Source organism: Lichenostomus cassidix, chromosome 7 (genome assembly GCF_008360975.1).
Source record: "Lichenostomus cassidix isolate B80296 chromosome 7, HeHo_3.0, whole genome shotgun sequence".
Lineage (NCBI taxonomy): Eukaryota > Metazoa > Chordata > Aves > Passeriformes > Meliphagidae > Lichenostomus > Lichenostomus cassidix.
This window is the reverse complement of record NC_139488.1, coordinates 22,005,840-22,023,463: the sequence shown is the minus strand read 5'-3', so window position 1 is coordinate 22,023,463 and position 17,624 is coordinate 22,005,840. Positions and strand designations below refer to the sequence as shown.

Sequence of the window (17,624 nt, the reverse complement as noted above, 5' to 3'; positions counted from 1 at the left end):
GATGTGCTCCTTGAGGGGGTGGAGGGACACTGCACTTCCAGGTGGGTATACTGCTAGGTAGCACAGAGGCTGATGTGTTATGGAGTTCTACCTCACTGTAGAGTAAAGGCAGGTAGACTCTGCAGCAGCAGGTACTCTGCTGTACTATGCTGTGCAGAAGGGTTTTGTGTTGCCAGTTGGGTCTTCGTTAATCTGTGTGAAAAGATAATGTGTTCTTAGACTGGATTTACCTACTAGGTGAAGACCTGGAGAATGAATCTCTTCACCTGCATTCAACTGGCCTGCATTGTGCTGCTCTGGGTGGTGAAATCTACGGTGGCATCACTGGCCTTCCCCTTTGTCCTGATCATGACAGTGCCATTGCGACGTTTCGTGCTGCCCCGCTTCTTCCACGACAGGGAGCTCAAAGCGGTGAGCAGACAGCTGTCCTCACAGTCTAGCTTGCAACACTGGAATGAGATTGAGGAGATTTGGCAGCCTGAAAGGCTGGGAGATCATGGGCCAGCAAAGCCTTGAGGGTCTTTGCTCTACAGCAGTAGGTGGGTGGATAGCTTCCTTGGATCTTGTAGCCCTGGGAGTGCAATATGAGATCAATGGGCTGCCTGGGGCAAGGAAACAGAGGTTCCCACCAGGCAGAGGCCTGGAATAAGGATTTCCACTTCCATCTGTGGCTCATTCATCAAGAAACACCCTGATTCCCCACTGAACCAGCAGCAAGAGCAGCCCAGCAGCACATCAGAGCCTGTGGCTGTTGGCACTTAAGCATGTAACCACAGTGCCAGGGTGCTGGCAGCTCTTCAAGAGCTGGCAGTTCCTCTGCTGCTGTCAACATCCTGAACTTTTCTTGGAGAAGAGCCTGGAGCAGCACCCAGAAGTGAGTGCTGCCAGCAGGGGGAGAGGGAGGAACTGCAGTGCTGGACCAAAACCCCAGGCATTAGAAAGGGCATCAGGCTGGGGATGCATGGATGAGCATGAGGGTTTAAAGAAGGAGCCTGTTGGGAGGGGAAGGAGCAAGAGCTTTGCTTTTCACAGCACAGCCCAGCTGCTTGGGTTGCTGTGTGCTGATCCTTCTGTGCCAGGCTTAACCCCACACTGGGGTGGCTGTGGCCTTCATAGCCTGGTCTCTGCCTCTTCCCAGCTGGACTCAGAGGATGCAGAGCCAAATTTCGACGAGGATGGCCGGGACGAGTACAACGAGCTGCACATGCCTGTGTGAGCTGGGAGCTGCCCTCCCCACTCATGGGAGAGGCGGCTCAGGCCTGCTCATCCCTCCCAAGGACTAACTGGAGACTTGCCATGAGTCACACGATCTCTTGCCTGGACCAATGAATGGCTGTTCCATAGCCCTGCAGGACACAGCCCCGGCTCTGGCTGCCCCATTGCTCGCTCAGCAGAGGCTGTGAGTCTCTCTCCTCTTGGACCTGGTGGGCTGAGAGATGCCTCTCACATCCCAAAGCTGTGTGGGTCCTGAGTGCCCATGGGTCAGGGGTCTGCCCCTCCCTGCTGAAGGCAGCCTGTGCCTGGTCTCCAGGTGGTGAAGGGTAACCACACCAGCTGGTGCCACTGCATTCCCCTCCACTACCATGAAGCTTGGGTAGCACAGCACCACGTGTCACTGAGCACTCACAGGAATGGGCTGGAAGTTGCCTCTTCTCCCAGGCCAGCAATCTCCTTACTCAGCTGGCAGATGCCTTGCTCCTGCTCCCTCTGCCCCCTTCTAGGAGTGCCCACACTGGGCCTCTGCCACAGCTACTGGCCCATGGGGCTACTGCAGCTTGACAGACTGGCAAAGAGAGACTGGCACCCTGGCCCTGTCCTTCAGACTGTCTTCTGTCCAGTCACCTTCCCACATGACTGTTTGCAGCTCTTGTTTGACATGGAAGAGGCTGTTTGGCTCTTCTCAATTTTCCCAACCTTATTTCCAAAGGCAAACTGCATAGGGAGGGGAGGCTGGAGACAAGTAGGTATCCTGAAGCCTTGAATGCTTGCCCTCTTGCAGGAACTAAGAGGAGTCTTCTGCCATTCTGCACCTCCACAAAGGTTGCAGGGGTAAACACTCATCACAGGGCTGTATCCCAGTTCCTGATCCCCACATTCCTGTCCCTGAGAATAAACCATATTTAAGAAGCTATACAAGAAATATAGTGCTGGAGCACAAAACAGTCCTTTGGGTCCCTTCCCTTTCCCTGTGCAGTGATCCACTGAGTCTGGCTCCCTGTAAGCCTACAAGGAAGTCACTGAAACCCGAGCCCCAGTTTTGCTGCCATACTGAGATCACCTTTCACATCCAGCAGCGCCCTCCAAGTGGGAAGGAGCAGCATGCAAGGTGCCCAGCACTCAGCCCCCATCACCTCTGGACAGCTCCACAGAATCACAGAAAGGGTCAGGTTGGAAGAGACCACAGTGGTCCTCTGGTCCAACCTCCCTGCCCAAGCAGAGTCATCCCAGAGCACATGGCACAGGATTGTATCTGGACAGTTCTGCAATATCTCCAGTAAGGGAGACTCCACAACCTGTCTGGGCAACCTGTTCCAGTGCTAGTCACTCTCACAGTAAAGTTCTTCCTCATGTTCAGGTGGGACTTGCTGTGCATCACACTTTTTCACCTGACCGAGCTGCTCCATGGGGTCTCCCTGAGCTGGCAGCCTTTGTTCAGAGCTGGCCCAGAAAACCGATGGTGCCCTTACTGCCCCTGGAAACTCCAAAGGTAGTGCCAGAAGAGAAAGGCACCCCGGCCTCTTCCTGATCAGAGCTATACAGGTCTTCCAGCGGAAGCTGGGATGCTTGCTTCACCATTGGATGTGGGAGAAGACACTGCCCCCATTCCCATGTACCAGCCTGGCTCCCGCGAGAGATGGTGGGTGCTTCATTACCGGGAGGATCCAATGCCATCCTCAGGAGGCTGCAGAAATATCCCATCTGAAGAAAGAAGCCTCCCCTGCTGCAGGTTCCTGCCCACAGCCTAGCTCCCCTGCAGGGCCCAGGGCAGAGAGACGAGTGTCTCTGTGTGTCTGTGGCTGTGTGTGTCCTGTCCTCCCTGTGTAGTGTAGGAGGCCTGTTGTTTCTGTGCATTGTAACTCCTCTGACTGTAGTGGAAACAGCTACACCAATAAACTCTTCACAAGAACTGTGCCTCTGGCTCTACACTTTTGGTTTTATCGCCAATGGCAATAAATTGATTGAAATTCCCCAATACAAAACTTTCTTGCCCAAAACAGCCACCAAGGTAGCAAGCCCCAGCTGAAGCAACAACTGTCACCTTGTTACCTACTACCAGCATGAAGGTGGGCTTTCCATCACCATCATCAAGCAGACTGGTTACTGTGGACTCAGCCTCCACACTGGCTGCTACAAGCAGGAAGCTGAGTCCCATGTTGAACCAGAAACATATTCTCCTGCCTGCTTGCATCCATATACATGTGCATGCTTGTGCCTGCAGGCTTGGCAGCACTCAGTGCCCATCTCCTTGTGCAGTCTGTGGCCACACACTGAATGGCAGGGCCATGGGCTGAGCACAGAAGAAACATCTCATTAAACACATTCTTTCCGTGCTTTCTTCCCAGGCAGGAACTGGGCCAGGTCCCTGTGAGCTGCTGGCTGCCTGTAGCCCATGGTGATGGGTTGGGTGACAACACACATCCAGTTGTGCTGTCCTGGGTGCTGCTGCTGGGAGTGGGTGGAAATCTCATCGCCTGTGGTCAGTCACTGCTCCAGGGGCTGGCTGCTGATGGGGCACGAGGCAGAGGGCTGAGCCTGCCCAGGTACACAGGTGGTGGCCATCCTGTTTCTGAGCCGGGCACGCTGTGGGGCAGGCAGTGCCTGACCTTGCAGTACCCTCTCCAGGGCCTGGCAGCGCTTCTGAACCTGCAGGAGAGGAAGCAGTGTGGGTGCCTATTTCTTGAGCATCCAGGTTGTGCTGGATGGGAGTATCCGTGATCCCCAGGCTGCTCTGCCATGTTAGGAAACACTCCCATTTTCCACTCCACAGTTCTCCTTCCTCACATCTGAATGCCCATGGCTGCCCAGCAGGCCATTGGTTTGGACTGGAGAGATTATGGCTCTACCCCAGCCCACAAGATTCACTTCTCCACCTGCACATCCTGCCCTTCCCATGCAACACTCTGGATCGCAGCAGTGCCCCCACTCACCCTGGTATGCAGACCAGGGAGCCCCTTACCGTATCAATCCTCCGGATGAGGATGGGCCTGACCTCCTGCTCCAGCAACCAGTCAGCCTCCAGGATGCTGTGGTGGTACTCCTCTAACTCCAGGCTCTTCTGCCACTCCTCAGCCAGGGCAGCCTCACGCTGGCAAGCCCCCATACCCCTACCTGAGCTCTGCCAGGGCCGGGCCAGCCCTGGCCCCTTGCCCCGTTGCTGCTGGCGCAGGAGGAGGATGCGCTGGGCAACGTGACGGACCTGGGTGCGCAGGGTGGCCACCCGCTCCCGGCGGTGCAGCAGGGCCAGCAGCTCCTCCTGGCTCTCCTGCAGCCGGGCTTGCAGCACCCCAGCACTGCTGCCTGTGCCTGAGGGCTGCAGGGGGATTGTAGGGTTGGGCAAGCCCAGGGGAGAGTTGGGCTGCTGGGGGGCCCTGCCACATGGTGGGGGCTGTACAGTGCTGGGAGCCAGCCCTGCTCTGCCCCGTGCTGGTGGCTGCAGTGGCAGTGCTGCTGATGGTGGCAAGGAGAGGCTGTACCTGTTGCGGTGAAGAGATACCCACTTCTGGGCAAGATCTGCTGTGGCCAAGCTCTGGTGGAAGACATCAGGGACCAGCCTCAAGACCTTCACAAAGGGCCCCACATCAGGAAAGCCATACAGGTCACACAAGCTCTGGGGGCTGAAGACCCTCTCGCTGAGGGTTCCCCCCTGCAGCAGTAGCCCCCAGTTACGCCGGTGGGCAAAGAGCTGTGCGGCCAGGTCGGGGATGGATGCCAGCAGGGACTGCTGGGTGGGGCAGGCTGCCGGTTCCTCGTGCACATATAAGTTCTCACAGAGAGGGATCACCACCCTGGCATCGAACCTCTCCTTCAGTGTGCTCAGGTGCTGCAGGTAGGAGGCCAGCCAGTCCACATACCTGCTGGCCACGTCAGGGCTGGCTGAGCCGGGCTGGCAGAGGGCCAGCCTCTGCAGGTGCTGCCAGCTCTCCACCTGCCCCGAGGGGCTCCGTGGCAGCACCAGCAGCAGCACGTGGTACAGGCTGTGCAGGTCGAAGCCCTCCCAGCACTGCTGCATGTGCCTCACGAAGGTGCTGATCTCCCCTTCGAGGGCAGAGTAGAGGGTCTCCATGGGTGGCCGCAGTGATGGAAAGGAGTCAACCGGGATTACAGCTCATCCACATGGTCCTGAGCCCTGGATATGCTGGAAAACACACTGCACCAGGATGCAATGTAGGCAGGATCACAGCAGGGGCTCTGGTTTGGGTCACACATGTGGACTCAGTCAGCAATCAGTTCCACCAAATCCAGCTTGGAGAGTCAGTCCTGGTTGCTCTGCCAGAGAAGAGACAGCAGGTGGATGGAGAGGACGACAACAGGGATGGGCTGAAGCAGGAGCAGTAAAGGGGTGCAGTTCATGGGGTACCCCCACTTCAGTGGGACCAGAGGAGAAGGGAGAGGCTGCTGGGTCCTGCACACCAGCACACTGGATCACAAAATGCCGCTGCAGTGCGGGGAGAGTAGCTGAGAGGCTGCCTGCAGACTCAGGGGATGTTCCTGCGCTGGGGCTAGGGAGAATACCCTGGGTGATTGCAGGCCCCCAGTTCCCCAGGAGATGCTCTGGGATGAGGCAAGTGTTCACTTGCTCCCTGATAGGAAACTAACTTTTTCCAGACCAGGACTGCACTCCTAGCAGACGTTCCTCCCACCTCTTTGCTGCATGAGAAGAGGTTTATCTTTACAGAAGTAAGCCTGTCCAGAGACTTAAAAATAGAAGGTCCGTTCCCAAAATTATCAACCTTATTATTTTAAATAACTGTATTGTTTAAGCAAATTATTTGGGTTTCTGTTTCTGCCACCTGGGTTCAAGTACACTCAAGCTATCTCCTCCAGTTATTTTTGTTCGCTGCAGCCAGGAGGGGCTGGCACATCTCTGTTGTCAGATACCACTGGCACCCATTCACATGGCTGTGTGACTGCGAAGTTAGGGAAACTGCTAGCTAAAACAATTTTTACAACAAAACTTTGAACCAGAGTCAGTGGCAAAATTTCCTCTTTCCCCTGTAGGTCTGAAAGTCCTTGCTTGGACTTTTGTATCTGTTTTTCAGGCACTCAAACTTCATTAAAGTAAATTGTAAAGATCCTTTTTCGTCTTTCCCATGAGGAGGGGTTGGGGTGGGGGGCAAGACAACAATGGCAGGAGGTGGCAGCACAGTGCATTCCTTACACTGGATGCTGGCAGGAGTGAGAGTGGCTCTGGTTTGCAATCCCCAGCACAAATGGGTTTGTTCAGATGTAAGTTGCACCAGTTTGGGGAGAACAGAGCGGATGCTGAGCAGGGCAATGGTTGCAAGTGACATCCTAAGAGCAGCCCCAGCTCAGGAGTGCTGGGATCTGCTTGTTGTTGCAGATGCTGAGGATCACCAGCAAGTACTGCTGAGCTCTGGTGACCCTGCACATCCCTGCCATGTCCCCAACCCCATGCTCTCTGTCTCCCACCCTCCATCCACCTCCCCTTCATGTAACTCAAAAGAAGGGACTCACCAGCTCCAGGATAAGCACTGGGGAGAGAAGAAAGGGCTGAGCTGGGCCCTGCTGACCGCCAGGGGAGGAACCTGCCCTCCTCAGGCATGGACACAAACCTTCCTCCCCATGGGAACGGCAGGTTTGGACGTGTCCCTCATGCTGCAGCCAGCCTTTCCCAGAGCCAGTTGCCAGGCCCACAGACATTGCCTGCAGACAGGGCAGAGATGAAGCTCCCTCCAGCTCCTCTCCCTCACAAAGGTCTTTGCAAAGGATACTTTTCTTGGAGATGTCTGAATCCTGGGCATAGGCTTGGGCAGCATGTTTCTTCAATATAGGTGAGTACTCTTGTGATTTGTCTGGCCTTCACTCCTTTGCCCTGGGAGGTTTGCTTCCTGCCTGCTGCCCTGTGCTCCTGTCCTGTCCCTCCCAGTGCATCATCCCCTCAAAGCTCTCCAGCCTTCAAGGAGAAGTGCTGGGCATCAGTGCTGCACAACATCCCTCATCTCTCCTGCCACTTTGTTCTGTGACCCCCTGGGCTGCCAGATGTGATCTTGTCACTGAGCAGGACGGGAAGGTAATCCTCCTCACGTGGTTTCTCCAGAGAATGGGGGACGTTGTGATCTCTGCTGCGGGAGCCCAGCTGGATGATTGCCTTCATCCATCAGCCCAGCGTCCCTGGGGGATGTCCCCCCCTCAGCACACAGAATACAGCAACCTCACTGGGGCTGGGAGAGGCTGGGGAGCTGCTGCCTCCTGCTGTGTCAGGCTCTTTCCCTCAGCAAACACAGATGGCCAGATGCTGGGGCCAGCTACTGGTGCTCTGAACTGGGGCTGCACTCACTTCTCAGTTCTGGAGGTGTTAGCACAGCCTTGCCTGCTTCTTTGCTTTGCTAGTCCAGTAGCACAGCATTTCAGGTTGCCTCCTGGGGACACACAAGGGACAAGCACAACAAAACAGGGCAGGGATTGGCATCAGTTTGGCTGCAGGTGCACAGTGAGAAGAACTCTCTCCTTCAGCACAGAAATGATTTTGCAAGCTGAAACTGTGCAGACAAGATCAGGAGGAGGAAATGGGCATGGATCTCGCTACCAGCACCTACCGGCAGAACTCAGCCACAGCCAGGGGTAGTGATATGACACCATTTAACCTCCTTCCCTGCTTGCCTGGGTTGCTGGTTGCAGATGGAGACAGAGCTCCCCTGGCAAAACAGCCCAGTCTGGGAATTGCCTGCACCACAGCTGCCTGACATACTTTCTACAGCATGAATTCCATAGTAATGGTATCTGCAAGCAAAGCCCTGCTTATGCATTTAGTCGAGCAGAATCCACAAGGCTGCTTGTAGCAGAATCATCTGTGACCTCCACAGCATCGTGCCATTAATAGCAAGGTTTGGTCTGGGTCAAACAAAAGCAGGGCAGACTTAATAGGAGAGGAAATGAGATGGATGCACTTGGCTGGCCTCATCCCCACATGCTCCTACTGTAATTATAGCTGGTGCAGCTCAGCTCCCTCATTCAGCAATCTCTTCACTGGGACTGCAATTCTCATGGCTGAAGTGTAAAAGCCACATGTAGATATGTTGTGGCCCCAAGCAAACTTGCAGCAGCACAAAGGGAGCAGTGGCAGGGAACCTCAGCTTGTCACTGCCGGGAGCTGGATGTGTGGCCTGGGATGTGGAAGGGAAAGGAAGGAAGGGTTGGGCTGAAAGAACAAGACCAGGACCGCTATCTGCAGAGAAAGCTGGAGATACCTGGTTATGGGCTTGGTTCATCAGCACAGCCAAGTGCGGATGGGGCTGGCAGAAAGTTCCAGCTATAGTGCTGGCCTCAGTGATGCAGCTCAGGAGGGTGCTTCAGAGGCCAAGGGGTGGCACATGGTCACAGTGGGGTGGATGTTCCCAGCGTCCACCCTCTGGGCCCATCTGCTCCAGCTCTCTGCTCTTGTGCTCAGGCTGAAAATGAAGACAACATCCTGTTTTCCTGACCTACAGAGAAAGGGCAGCCCTGGAGGGCATTCCTGTGCCTGGATGGGATAAGAAGCTTTTCCCACTGCAATCAGACTAAGCAGGGGTGTAGCCGCCCTTGGCCTGAGCTCCGTGGTGTGCAGATGCAGCACTGTGTATTGCAGAGAGACAGGCTCACTGCTGGTGGCTGAAGTGATACAGGAGCCAGCAGGGTGCCCAGGTCAAATAAACCCTCCCCAGCTTACATTGTCCCCCATTAGAAGGAGGACTCCCCCTCATGCTGCTGCTCTCTGGGGGAGCAGGTGCCACAGTGCTTGGTGTGACCCTGTGAAAGCCTCTCCAGACATCCTTAATCACATTCCTCTGGAGCAGGGACACATCTGGTACAAACATGATCCTGTCCCCAAGGAGCCTGGGCTAATTCCTGTCACAGAGCCTCAGAGCAGCCCCAGGCAGGCAGAGCTTCGGCATAGCTTTGATCATCACTATCGTCTCTTTGCAGGGAATGGGGCTGGAGGAGAGGTCCACAGCTTCATGTGCTGAGTTCAAGCAGCCCAAGCCTGAGCTGGCCTGGCCAGGCGGACCAAGTCTGAGCTGTGGCTGGGCTATCTGCCATCTGGGAATGGGAGAAGGGAGGAATTGTCCTTCTCAAGGGTTGATTTATAAACTGATTTCAAGGAATTGTGAAACTGGAACAAGGCGATGGCCAGAGCTGTGGGATCAGTTTGCACCCCACTGCGTGTTCTGTGTGTCCCCTTCCTCTTGCATACATGTAGCCTGTGTCAGGAGAGTGCCTCAGCATCTGGTGGTCTACCAGGGTCTAGCAATGGGTGGCTTGATTTTTGGCTGCTTCTCAGTAGCTCTCTACCTTTAGTGAACACATTCCTGGCTGTCCTGTGCTTTGGACAAAGGGGGATTTGGTTGCCTTAGCAAAGCAGCAGGGCCTGGCAGTGGGGGCTGTGATGGTGGCAATGCACAGCAGAGCACAGGTGCCCTCTTTCTGCATCTCTGCTTCCCTGTGCCCTCGTCTGGTCCAAGGTATCCTGCCTCTGCTGCTGACTCTCCCAAATTAGATCATCCCAGGGATTACAGTGGAGGAAATCAGTCCTCCACCCTACGAGCACAGTTCTGATGAGCCATGAGGAAGTGTGACGGGCAGCCAAGGTGTCACAGCTCGTTCCCTCGCAGGCGATGGGAGAGCAAGTCTGTCAGATGCTTACCGCCCACAGCGGGGCACGCGGGCCTGCCCGCCTCCCAGCAATGTGCCAGACCCGTGGCAGAAGAGGAAATTAAGATATTGTCTGGCGTCCAGGAGGAATTCCTGCCTCAGCTTGTTCCTGCCAGTCCTCTGCCGACCTTCCCTCGGTGTGGAAAGCCCAGCAGGAAGCTGACTCACTGTCTGCCGCTGCCACGGCTGGGTGCGGGGCCGTGCTGCCTGCAGCACCAGAGGGTTGCTCCTTTCATGGATGCAGGGAGAGCTCACTGCTCAGACCCACTGGCACCTGCCTGCCCTGGCTCTCCTCTCCCAGAGCCCAGCACTCTGCTGACAAGCAGAGAACAGCCATGGCATCCTGGTTCCTGTGCCAGCTGCAGCTGGGCTGAGAGGAGGGTTGGGAGCTCGTTGGGTTGCTGACATTGCTGCCAAACACTCAGGCAGCAGCACTGTGCCAGGCTTGGGGCAGGAGGCAGCCCCGAGGTTTGGGGGTGGGGTGGGGCTTATGGGCTGGAGAGAGAGGGGTCCCGGGCTTGTCCTGCACAGTGGGGCTCATATGACAGCGAGTCAGCAATCACTTGCTTATCAAAGCTCTGTGAAGAAGCAGATGGTCACAGCCACCCCTTCCCAGGAGCAGCACCTAAAGCCAGTTAGGAAACAGTTCAGACATTGCAGTTTCCAAGTGCTCTGTACGAATGCAGGACTAGTGCTTTAATCCTGTAACAAAAGGGAACAAACATCAGGTGTAAGTTTCTTGTCAAGATTCTTGCCAGCTTTTCTACTAGGCTGATAGAGCACAGGGCATACAGTGTCAGACACTGATGTTGCATTTGGGAAATCCAATTATTGACTGAAGAGTTGGAAAGTCCTTAATACTTTGTTCTAAGGACTGGGTCGAGGCATCTTCTACTTCCCTCTTAGAAGGTGTCAGTCGACAGTAGTGTTGTTAATACTAAAAACCTTGCCTTTTTGAAAGGTTGTCTTCTTCCCTTCTACCCTGGATGACAGGAACCATGGCCAAAGTTTCTCCAGAGAAGTCTGGGAGGGGACGTCTTGTGGTGGAAATGCCTGCTGGTGGAGACTGCTGGCAGGCAGGCAGGCAGGCAGGCAGACAGACAGAGGAGAAAGAAGTGTGCTCCTCAACTTTCCCGTGGTTGTGAGGACTTCCACGGCCCCCTGGTGACCAGCCAGAATGGAGAAACTTAACAGCCAAAATTGTCTACAGAAATAGCAATAGCGGGAATCCCCTCTCCTCCCGTGAGGAGAAAGCTGGCTGTGGCAGAAACAGCCTGACAACAAATGTGTAGCTGTAAGGAGGACTGTCAAGGACACTGTGAGTTGATCTAATCCTCTTCTCTGACACAGTGATTGGCCTTGCGGATAGAACTATTAGAAGTGAGATAAGGACTGCAGTTAGGTTTCTGGCGCTGTCTTGCATGATGTTTTCCTAAGACAGGAAAAGTGGTATAGATTAAACTAATCCAGCACAAGTACAAAAGAGGCTCATTCTCAGGACAGCTCTCAATTACTTGGTATCAAAATGGAATCACATTGACATTGATCCATGTATCAGGAAAATGGTATCACATTGACAGTGATTCACATATCAGGAAACTTTACCAAGAGGCCCAGATAGTGAAGGTGGGAGTGGTCATCACAGGTTCGACAGTGGCCTAGGTGTGACACTGTCCAGTGGCGGATGTCAAACAAGATACTGCCATCTACCTCAGAACCCTCTCTGTGTTTTAAGTAGTTTAAAACCTTCACATTTTTGAGCATAATAATAATAAATACCTCCTTCCCTTACACCCGTCCATTAGATTTCCTTTCTTTTCAGAATAAAGGAATAATTTCTGATGGAAAGAAACACCTTCACAGAGCACTTGTGAACTATGATCTGGCCACACTTCGATCTGTGATCAAGTTCTACCTTCGAACTATGATCTGGACAAACTTTGCCCAGTCTCTTGCTCTTTGCCAGCTGTTCCAGATCTGAGAGACATAATTTCAAAGCTCTATCAGGATTCCTGTTAACGGTCTCTCTCACCGCATCATGCTATGAGGCTCTGCTGAAGGAACCCCAAACCCAAAATACTCGCTATTCTGGATGACATCAGTTGCCCTTACAAAGGTCGGCACGTGGCTGCTGGGGCAGTGCACAGCGGTGGTCCCCCGTCCCCGCGGCTGTCCGTGGGTGGCACCGGCCGCTCGGGCCTCCCCCACCCCAAACGTTTCTCAGCACCCTCCTCTCGAGATGCGCGCCGCTTCCCAGCCAGCCTCATCCCGCTCCTAAACGCTCCGGCACAGGCACGGCCCCGCCGTCGCCGCAGGAGCCGCACTGCCCGCGCCCCGGGGCGGGCGGAGCGGGGCGGAGCGGGCGGCCCGGCCGCTCCCCGCTGCCCGCGGCCGGCGAGGCGGAGCCAGCGCGGCGCGGGGCCGGCGAGCCGTGCCCGCCCGGCCGCGACGATGCGGCGCTGAGAGCCGGCGGCAGCGCTTCCGCGGGCGGCTCCGCCGATGGACGCCTCTCTGCGCCAGGTGGGCAGCGGCGGGACGGGCACGGCGGCGGGGCTGTCCCTGCTCGGGGATGGGAGAGGCGGCGGTCGGGCGGAGGCCGGCAGGATCGGGTCGCGGGGCGAGACGGGCGTCGGGGTGCCGTGCCCCGGGCCAGGAGCGCCCCCGGGGCCGTGGGACGCTGCGCTCCCCGCGGGCCTCGCCGCTCCCGCGCTGCGCCCTCGTCGAGGCGGTCCCGGTTGCACTTTCTCTGGGGCGCTGGGATGCGGAGGGTTTTGTCGCCGAGCGTTGCCCAGCCCGGAGCGGCACCGCGCAACCCTTGCGGGAGCCGGAGCCCGACCGATATGCGGTGCCGGCAATGCCGATCGAGGACTGCTTGCGGGAGGAGAGGGTTTGTCGCATGATAGTCATGGCTGCCCAGAGCCGGCTCCTTAATCCTCTGGAGCGACTTCAGGGTCTGGAGCCTGCTCCTGCCTGCGTGTGCTTGTCACAGAGCGGCTGCTGCCGGGGCACCGGGCCGGTGAGCAGCCGGGCAGCGTGCGACGGGAGTCCCCTGCCCCTCGGTGCCGCTGCCCAGTCACCGTCACGCCGGCGGGCAGAGCGGCTGCCCGGGCTGGACTCGTACCTGCTAGCCGCGGGCTCTGGTCCCTCCTGCCCGCGGTGCCCTCCCGGCTGAGCACACAGCCCTGCGGGCACTGTGCTGCCACGGGGAGCGAGTGACTGGGTGCGCGGGGCCAGGTGCCGTGCACAGCCCAGACACCCCGAAATTCTCCGTGCCCTTTTCCTTGCCTGAGTGTACACAGCTTTGCAGCCCAGCCTGGTGTTGCCTTTGGTTGTGAGGGGCAGGTGGGTGCAAGGCCAGGGCAGCCCTTTCTGGACCCGTGGATGACAGCGAGTGCTGGTGGCATTGGCAGTGGGCACGGCAGGCACTATGGGGTGATGGGGCCTTCTCGAGGTCTGCAGCTGAGGTCTGAAAGCCTCCTGTTTGGGGCATGAGACATCTGCCCTCTCCAGCCCCCAGATGGTTTCCAGGCCATTAACCCCAGTGTCTGGCCTTGCGAATCATGGGTGCGGAGGGGGAGCTAGCATCGCTCCGGAGCAGCTCATGGTCGCTGGGCTGGAGCAGCTGATGGGCTCGGGCCTGCCGCCTTCCCTGGTGAAACACTGTCTTTATCAGAACAGATGTTTTCCCAGATCTGGCCCCAGAGAGGAAGGAGTGGCTGCCCCCAGGCTGTGCGGCTGGAGCTGCCCCACAGCATGCAGCAGCGCATTGCCCAGCATCCTTCAGCCATTAACTGATTAACCTGCTGCTCCTGGAGGCCTGGGCTGTCTGTATCTAATCAGATGAAGGCCAGGGTTTCCCAAAGGGCCATTTCACCAGAGATTTCATGCCCACCCCTCTGTCAGGAGGAGCCTTCTGGCCTCTTGCAACAGGAGTAGCCACTTAGGAGCTTGAAGGAACTGATGGAAATGGGAGGCTGGAAAGGGGATGCCCAGAGATGCATGTCTCAGCAAGTAGCACCCATCAGAGAACTGCCTGCTTTGTCCAGCTCCACCTGTCCAGGCATGATTCTGTCATTATTTGGAGAAACAGGGATTTCCAGGGGAGGGCTGAGGGGCAGTCCTGAAGCCAGAGTCTCTCTAAGAGTCACACATCTCTTGTAAATCACAGACTTAAATCCTGATGAAGCAAGGTAGCCAAGGCTGGAGAGCCGGGGTGAGTGTGTGCAGGAAAGCATCAGACTTTGCTTTGCAGGAAAGGCAGTGGGGGTGGGAGAAAGGGAATGTGGCTTCCCCAGAGCCGGAATGTTTGGCATTTGCTGCACCCCAGCCATTCTTCCTCCTTCTCCATGGGGGGTTCTTGGTGGGAGGGAAAGCCTGAGTAGAAGGGAGTTGCTTCACTTCTTTCTGTAGCAGCAGAAGACACGCTTGTCCCAGGGGATGCTTGTCATCTCTTACAGTGAATAGCTCAAACCCCAGTTGTGCTGTTGGTCTTGCCTTAGCAGGCTCCCATGCTGTGCTTGCAGCATTTAGATATCTCACTCAGCTGTGTGATCAGTGTCTGGGCTTAGGTGGGGATGCCATGGGTCTTCACAGTTCCCCTAGTTCCCCTAGCTCCCCCTTTGGCATTCTGGAGACCACAATGGCTTAGTGAAGGGTTCAGCCTACTTGTCGTCCTGGTTCTGCCAGGGGAGGAATAGTTTTGGCCAGTTGTGCCAGCTTGACACTACTGAAGGGTTTCCCATGTGCTGTGCCCTCCTCTGCTTGCAGACCCTAGGGACAGCGAGCTGCTGGGGTGTGTGCTGCTGCTGCTCTTCTCCCACGATGTCCTGAGCAGGCCAGATTAGAAAACCTTCATCCTCAGCAAGTGGTACAGCACAAAGATGTGTGTGTGCCTCTGTCATCTGAGGTCTGCTGTGCAGCATGGCTCAGAGATGTGACGGATGACGCCTTTGCTCCAGCCGGGTGTGAGTGGAGTAGCCGAGACGGTGTGTGTGTGTGCTCTGCCATCTCCTAGCCTGGCTGCTGCAGCCAGTCCTGTGCCCAGGCAGGGAGGAGGGGCCCTGGAGGCCAGGGCTGTGGCATGGTTTCCCTGTGTGTCTGGAGTGTGGGCAGGATGTGGGGTGACACAGAGCATGTGACTCGCTCTCCAATTCCCTCCTAAGGAGCAGGAATGTCATGCCTGGGGTTAAAGGAGACAGTTCTGCCATCCTGTCCTTCTGCACTCCAGTTGGAGTGACCAGCCAGCACAGTCCCATAGTCAGTCTGCACTGAGCAGCAGCATCCAGTGGAGTCACAGATGCTGTTCTCCTTCTGATGTGCCACTGGCCTAGAAATGCTGGCATTTTAAGCGTTAAACAGTTTTCCTCAATGCTTGTGTGGTGGAATCCAAAGCTTTTCATCTGTGTTGTAAAATAAATCCCCTGAAGTTCTTAAGCTTTCTGACATGGGGAGAGAAAGGCGGGGTAATTCTGTGCTCATGTCCTGCATGGCTGTGGTGATTGGAACTGTTCTCTCTGCAGCTGTCACGGTCTTCACTTAATACCTCATGTTCCCCATCCTTTCCTGGCTACAGCCCTCCTCTTCTCTGTGTCCTGGGACATCTGCTATGGAGATAGGGAGAGGATCCATCTCTCCCAAGGACACCTGCTGACCAGGAGCGAGCCTCAGATTCAAGGCTGTGGAGGGGTACAAAGGCAAATGGAGTTGCCACCATGCATGCACCTGAGCTGCTTTCTTGGCCCCAAACTGAGGTGGGGAGCAAGTACCTCTGCCAGGTGTCTTTTGCTCTGGCAGCTTTGCCCTGACTGCTGACTACTTTATGCAAGTGAGAAGTGCCTGACTACTCCCCAAAGCCATCAGGGAGTCTGCACAGTGTGGCCCTTCACTGGCCATAAGACACTCAACTCAATTTTCTGTCCCTTGGGCGTCTAATGGATCCTTAGTCCCAGTGTAAACTCATGTCTGTAAACATTTGCAGGGTGCATGGATAAGGAGAAGAAATGAAAGGACTTGACAGTGAATACATCTTTGTAGTGTGGAGCCTGCCTGATTCATGCGTGCAGCATGTATAGGACTGGTCTGATTTTTGGTTGCACATGTGATTCTCACCAGTTTTGGGCTCTCTGTTGAAGCTTCCTGGATGCATCATCCAGAGAGCTGTGTCCCCAGGGAGCCCAGGTTGTGCTGGGTGGGAAGGGTGTGTACATGGCTGGATTAGGTTTCTCAACAGCGTGGTTTGCCCTTCCCATGCTCCCTGCAGTTGGGAGAAGTTCCTGTGAGAGAGGAACATGGCCAGATGTCCGGGAGAGTCTATCCAGAGACTCTTGTCTGAGATGAGGGAAATGGTTCAGCTGACTTGGATGATGCTGAGCATGAGTGATGTGCTGTCTTTACAGATACCAGTAAGGTGAATGCCCACGTGTTAACAACCATTGGCTTAGGAAAATGCCATCTTGGAAAGAAAAGGTACATAGAGCATCATCTTCTTTAGCAGTGAGGCTGCTCGTTGAAGTAGTATTCCCATCAAGCCTCTCTCCACCTCTCAGGAACATGGGCTTTGCCAGCTTCCCCTGACAACCTCATCTTACTCTACTGAGAATATTGTGACCTCTCAGAAAGAGGACCCATAGAGATCAGGAAGAGACAGAGAAATGCTGACTGTTACATCCATCTTGTATATGTAATGCTCTCTGTGTCAATACCAGAGCAACCCCCCTCTCTGTTTAATTAACTGTGTAGTGCAGCTAAAGAGAAGTACCACTGTCCTTGAAGATATATATGCAGCTAGAGTAGCATGGATCTTCCTATACACAGAATCCTGCATCTGAGCTGCGTCTCCCCATAGCCATTCAGAGTGATAAAGAGGCAGATATAGGACAAAAGGGTTCAGCTGCCCTGTTCTGGAGCAGCAATTGCAAGGAAGAACGCTCTTGTGCCAAAGGTGACGTGAAGAAGTGTCTAGTGGAAGAGAGGGAGTCCTGCTAGCTCCCTCCTTAGGGCATTCATCTGGAGCCAGGCTGTGTGAGCTGCGACCTTGTCAGATCCCATCAGCAGAGAGAGGGTGGGCTGGCACAGGCTCTCAATGAGAGCCTCCACACGAAGGGAAGCCAGGTTGCCCTGGGCCAGCCTGCAGCTTCCCCACTGTGGCCTCCAAAACCTCCTTGTTCTGCTCTGGTTTCACTTCTTGCCACACTTACATTTAACGTAATAACCACAAATGTTTTGCAATTTCTTTTTGCCCTTTTGCTTTAATGAGAATATGTGAACTATCTAAATGTGATTATTAAGACTGAAACTTGTGAGAGTCTGGATTTCCTGGTTATCCTCCAGTTACCCTAATCTCTGCAGTTCTGCCTCCTCATTTCCGTCTGAGATCATCCACAGTTCAGCAGTGCTGTAGAGCCAAGTCCCAGGAAAAACACCTATGGAGGGCCTGTCTGCCGTGCATCACTTGGCACAGGGCCCAGGGGACTCAGAGGTTCTGTCATATAAGTGCAATAATTATCACAGCAACTGAACTGGTGGTGGGGCCTCTCATAGATCTCATCAGTGTATTCGATGAGAAGGTGGAAATTAGGGTTAGGACCAGGGGGATGTATTAGTCCTGTTTATTCCTGTTACTTGCATCTTGAGCCAATGATGAACATTTGGCTGAATCACACTTTCTAGAAGGGCTTCTTATTTCTGGAGGATCCCCTGCTTTTTCAGTTTCTTCAAGTGGTTACACAACCTTGTTTTAAAATAAATCCTGCTTC

General features: G+C 55.1%; 3 protein-coding genes across 5 annotated transcripts in view; 2 read left to right on the top strand and 1 right to left on the bottom strand.

The window, feature by feature from the left end:
* SLC4A3 (solute carrier family 4 member 3) overlaps positions 1 to 3,132 on the top strand; it is a 34,080-nt gene extending 30,948 nt beyond the window's left edge. For both annotated transcript variants that reach the window (XM_085066674.1, XM_085066673.1), the window contains 2 exons: positions 238 to 411; positions 1,139 to 3,132. In XM_085066674.1, the coding sequence (XP_084922800.1) occupies positions 238 to 411; positions 1,139 to 1,216 (252 nt within the window). In that variant the 3' untranslated portion in view covers positions 1,217 to 3,132. The remainder of the gene's footprint in view (positions 1 to 237; positions 412 to 1,138) is intronic.
* LOC146434733 (uncharacterized) lies at positions 3,122 to 6,896 on the bottom strand. Its single transcript, XM_085066677.1, has 3 exons — positions 6,697 to 6,896; positions 4,178 to 5,487; positions 3,122 to 3,864 (listed from the first exon to the last, which is right to left on the bottom strand). Exons 2-3 carry the CDS (start codon positions 5,282 to 5,284, stop codon positions 3,703 to 3,705), a joined length of 1,269 nt encoding a protein of 422 aa, XP_084922803.1. The 5' UTR covers positions 5,285 to 5,487; positions 6,697 to 6,896; the 3' UTR covers positions 3,122 to 3,702.
* Positions 6,897 to 12,247: 5,351 nt separating this feature from the next.
* The window catches only part of LOC146434732 (unconventional myosin-X-like), a 28,019-nt gene continuing 22,642 nt past the window's right edge, over positions 12,248 to 17,624 (top strand). For both annotated transcript variants that reach the window (XM_085066671.1, XM_085066672.1), the window contains exon 1: positions 12,248 to 12,390. In XM_085066671.1, coding sequence (XP_084922797.1) covers positions 12,370 to 12,390 — 21 coding nt within the window. In that variant the 5' untranslated portion in view covers positions 12,248 to 12,369. The remainder of the gene's footprint in view (positions 12,391 to 17,624) is intronic.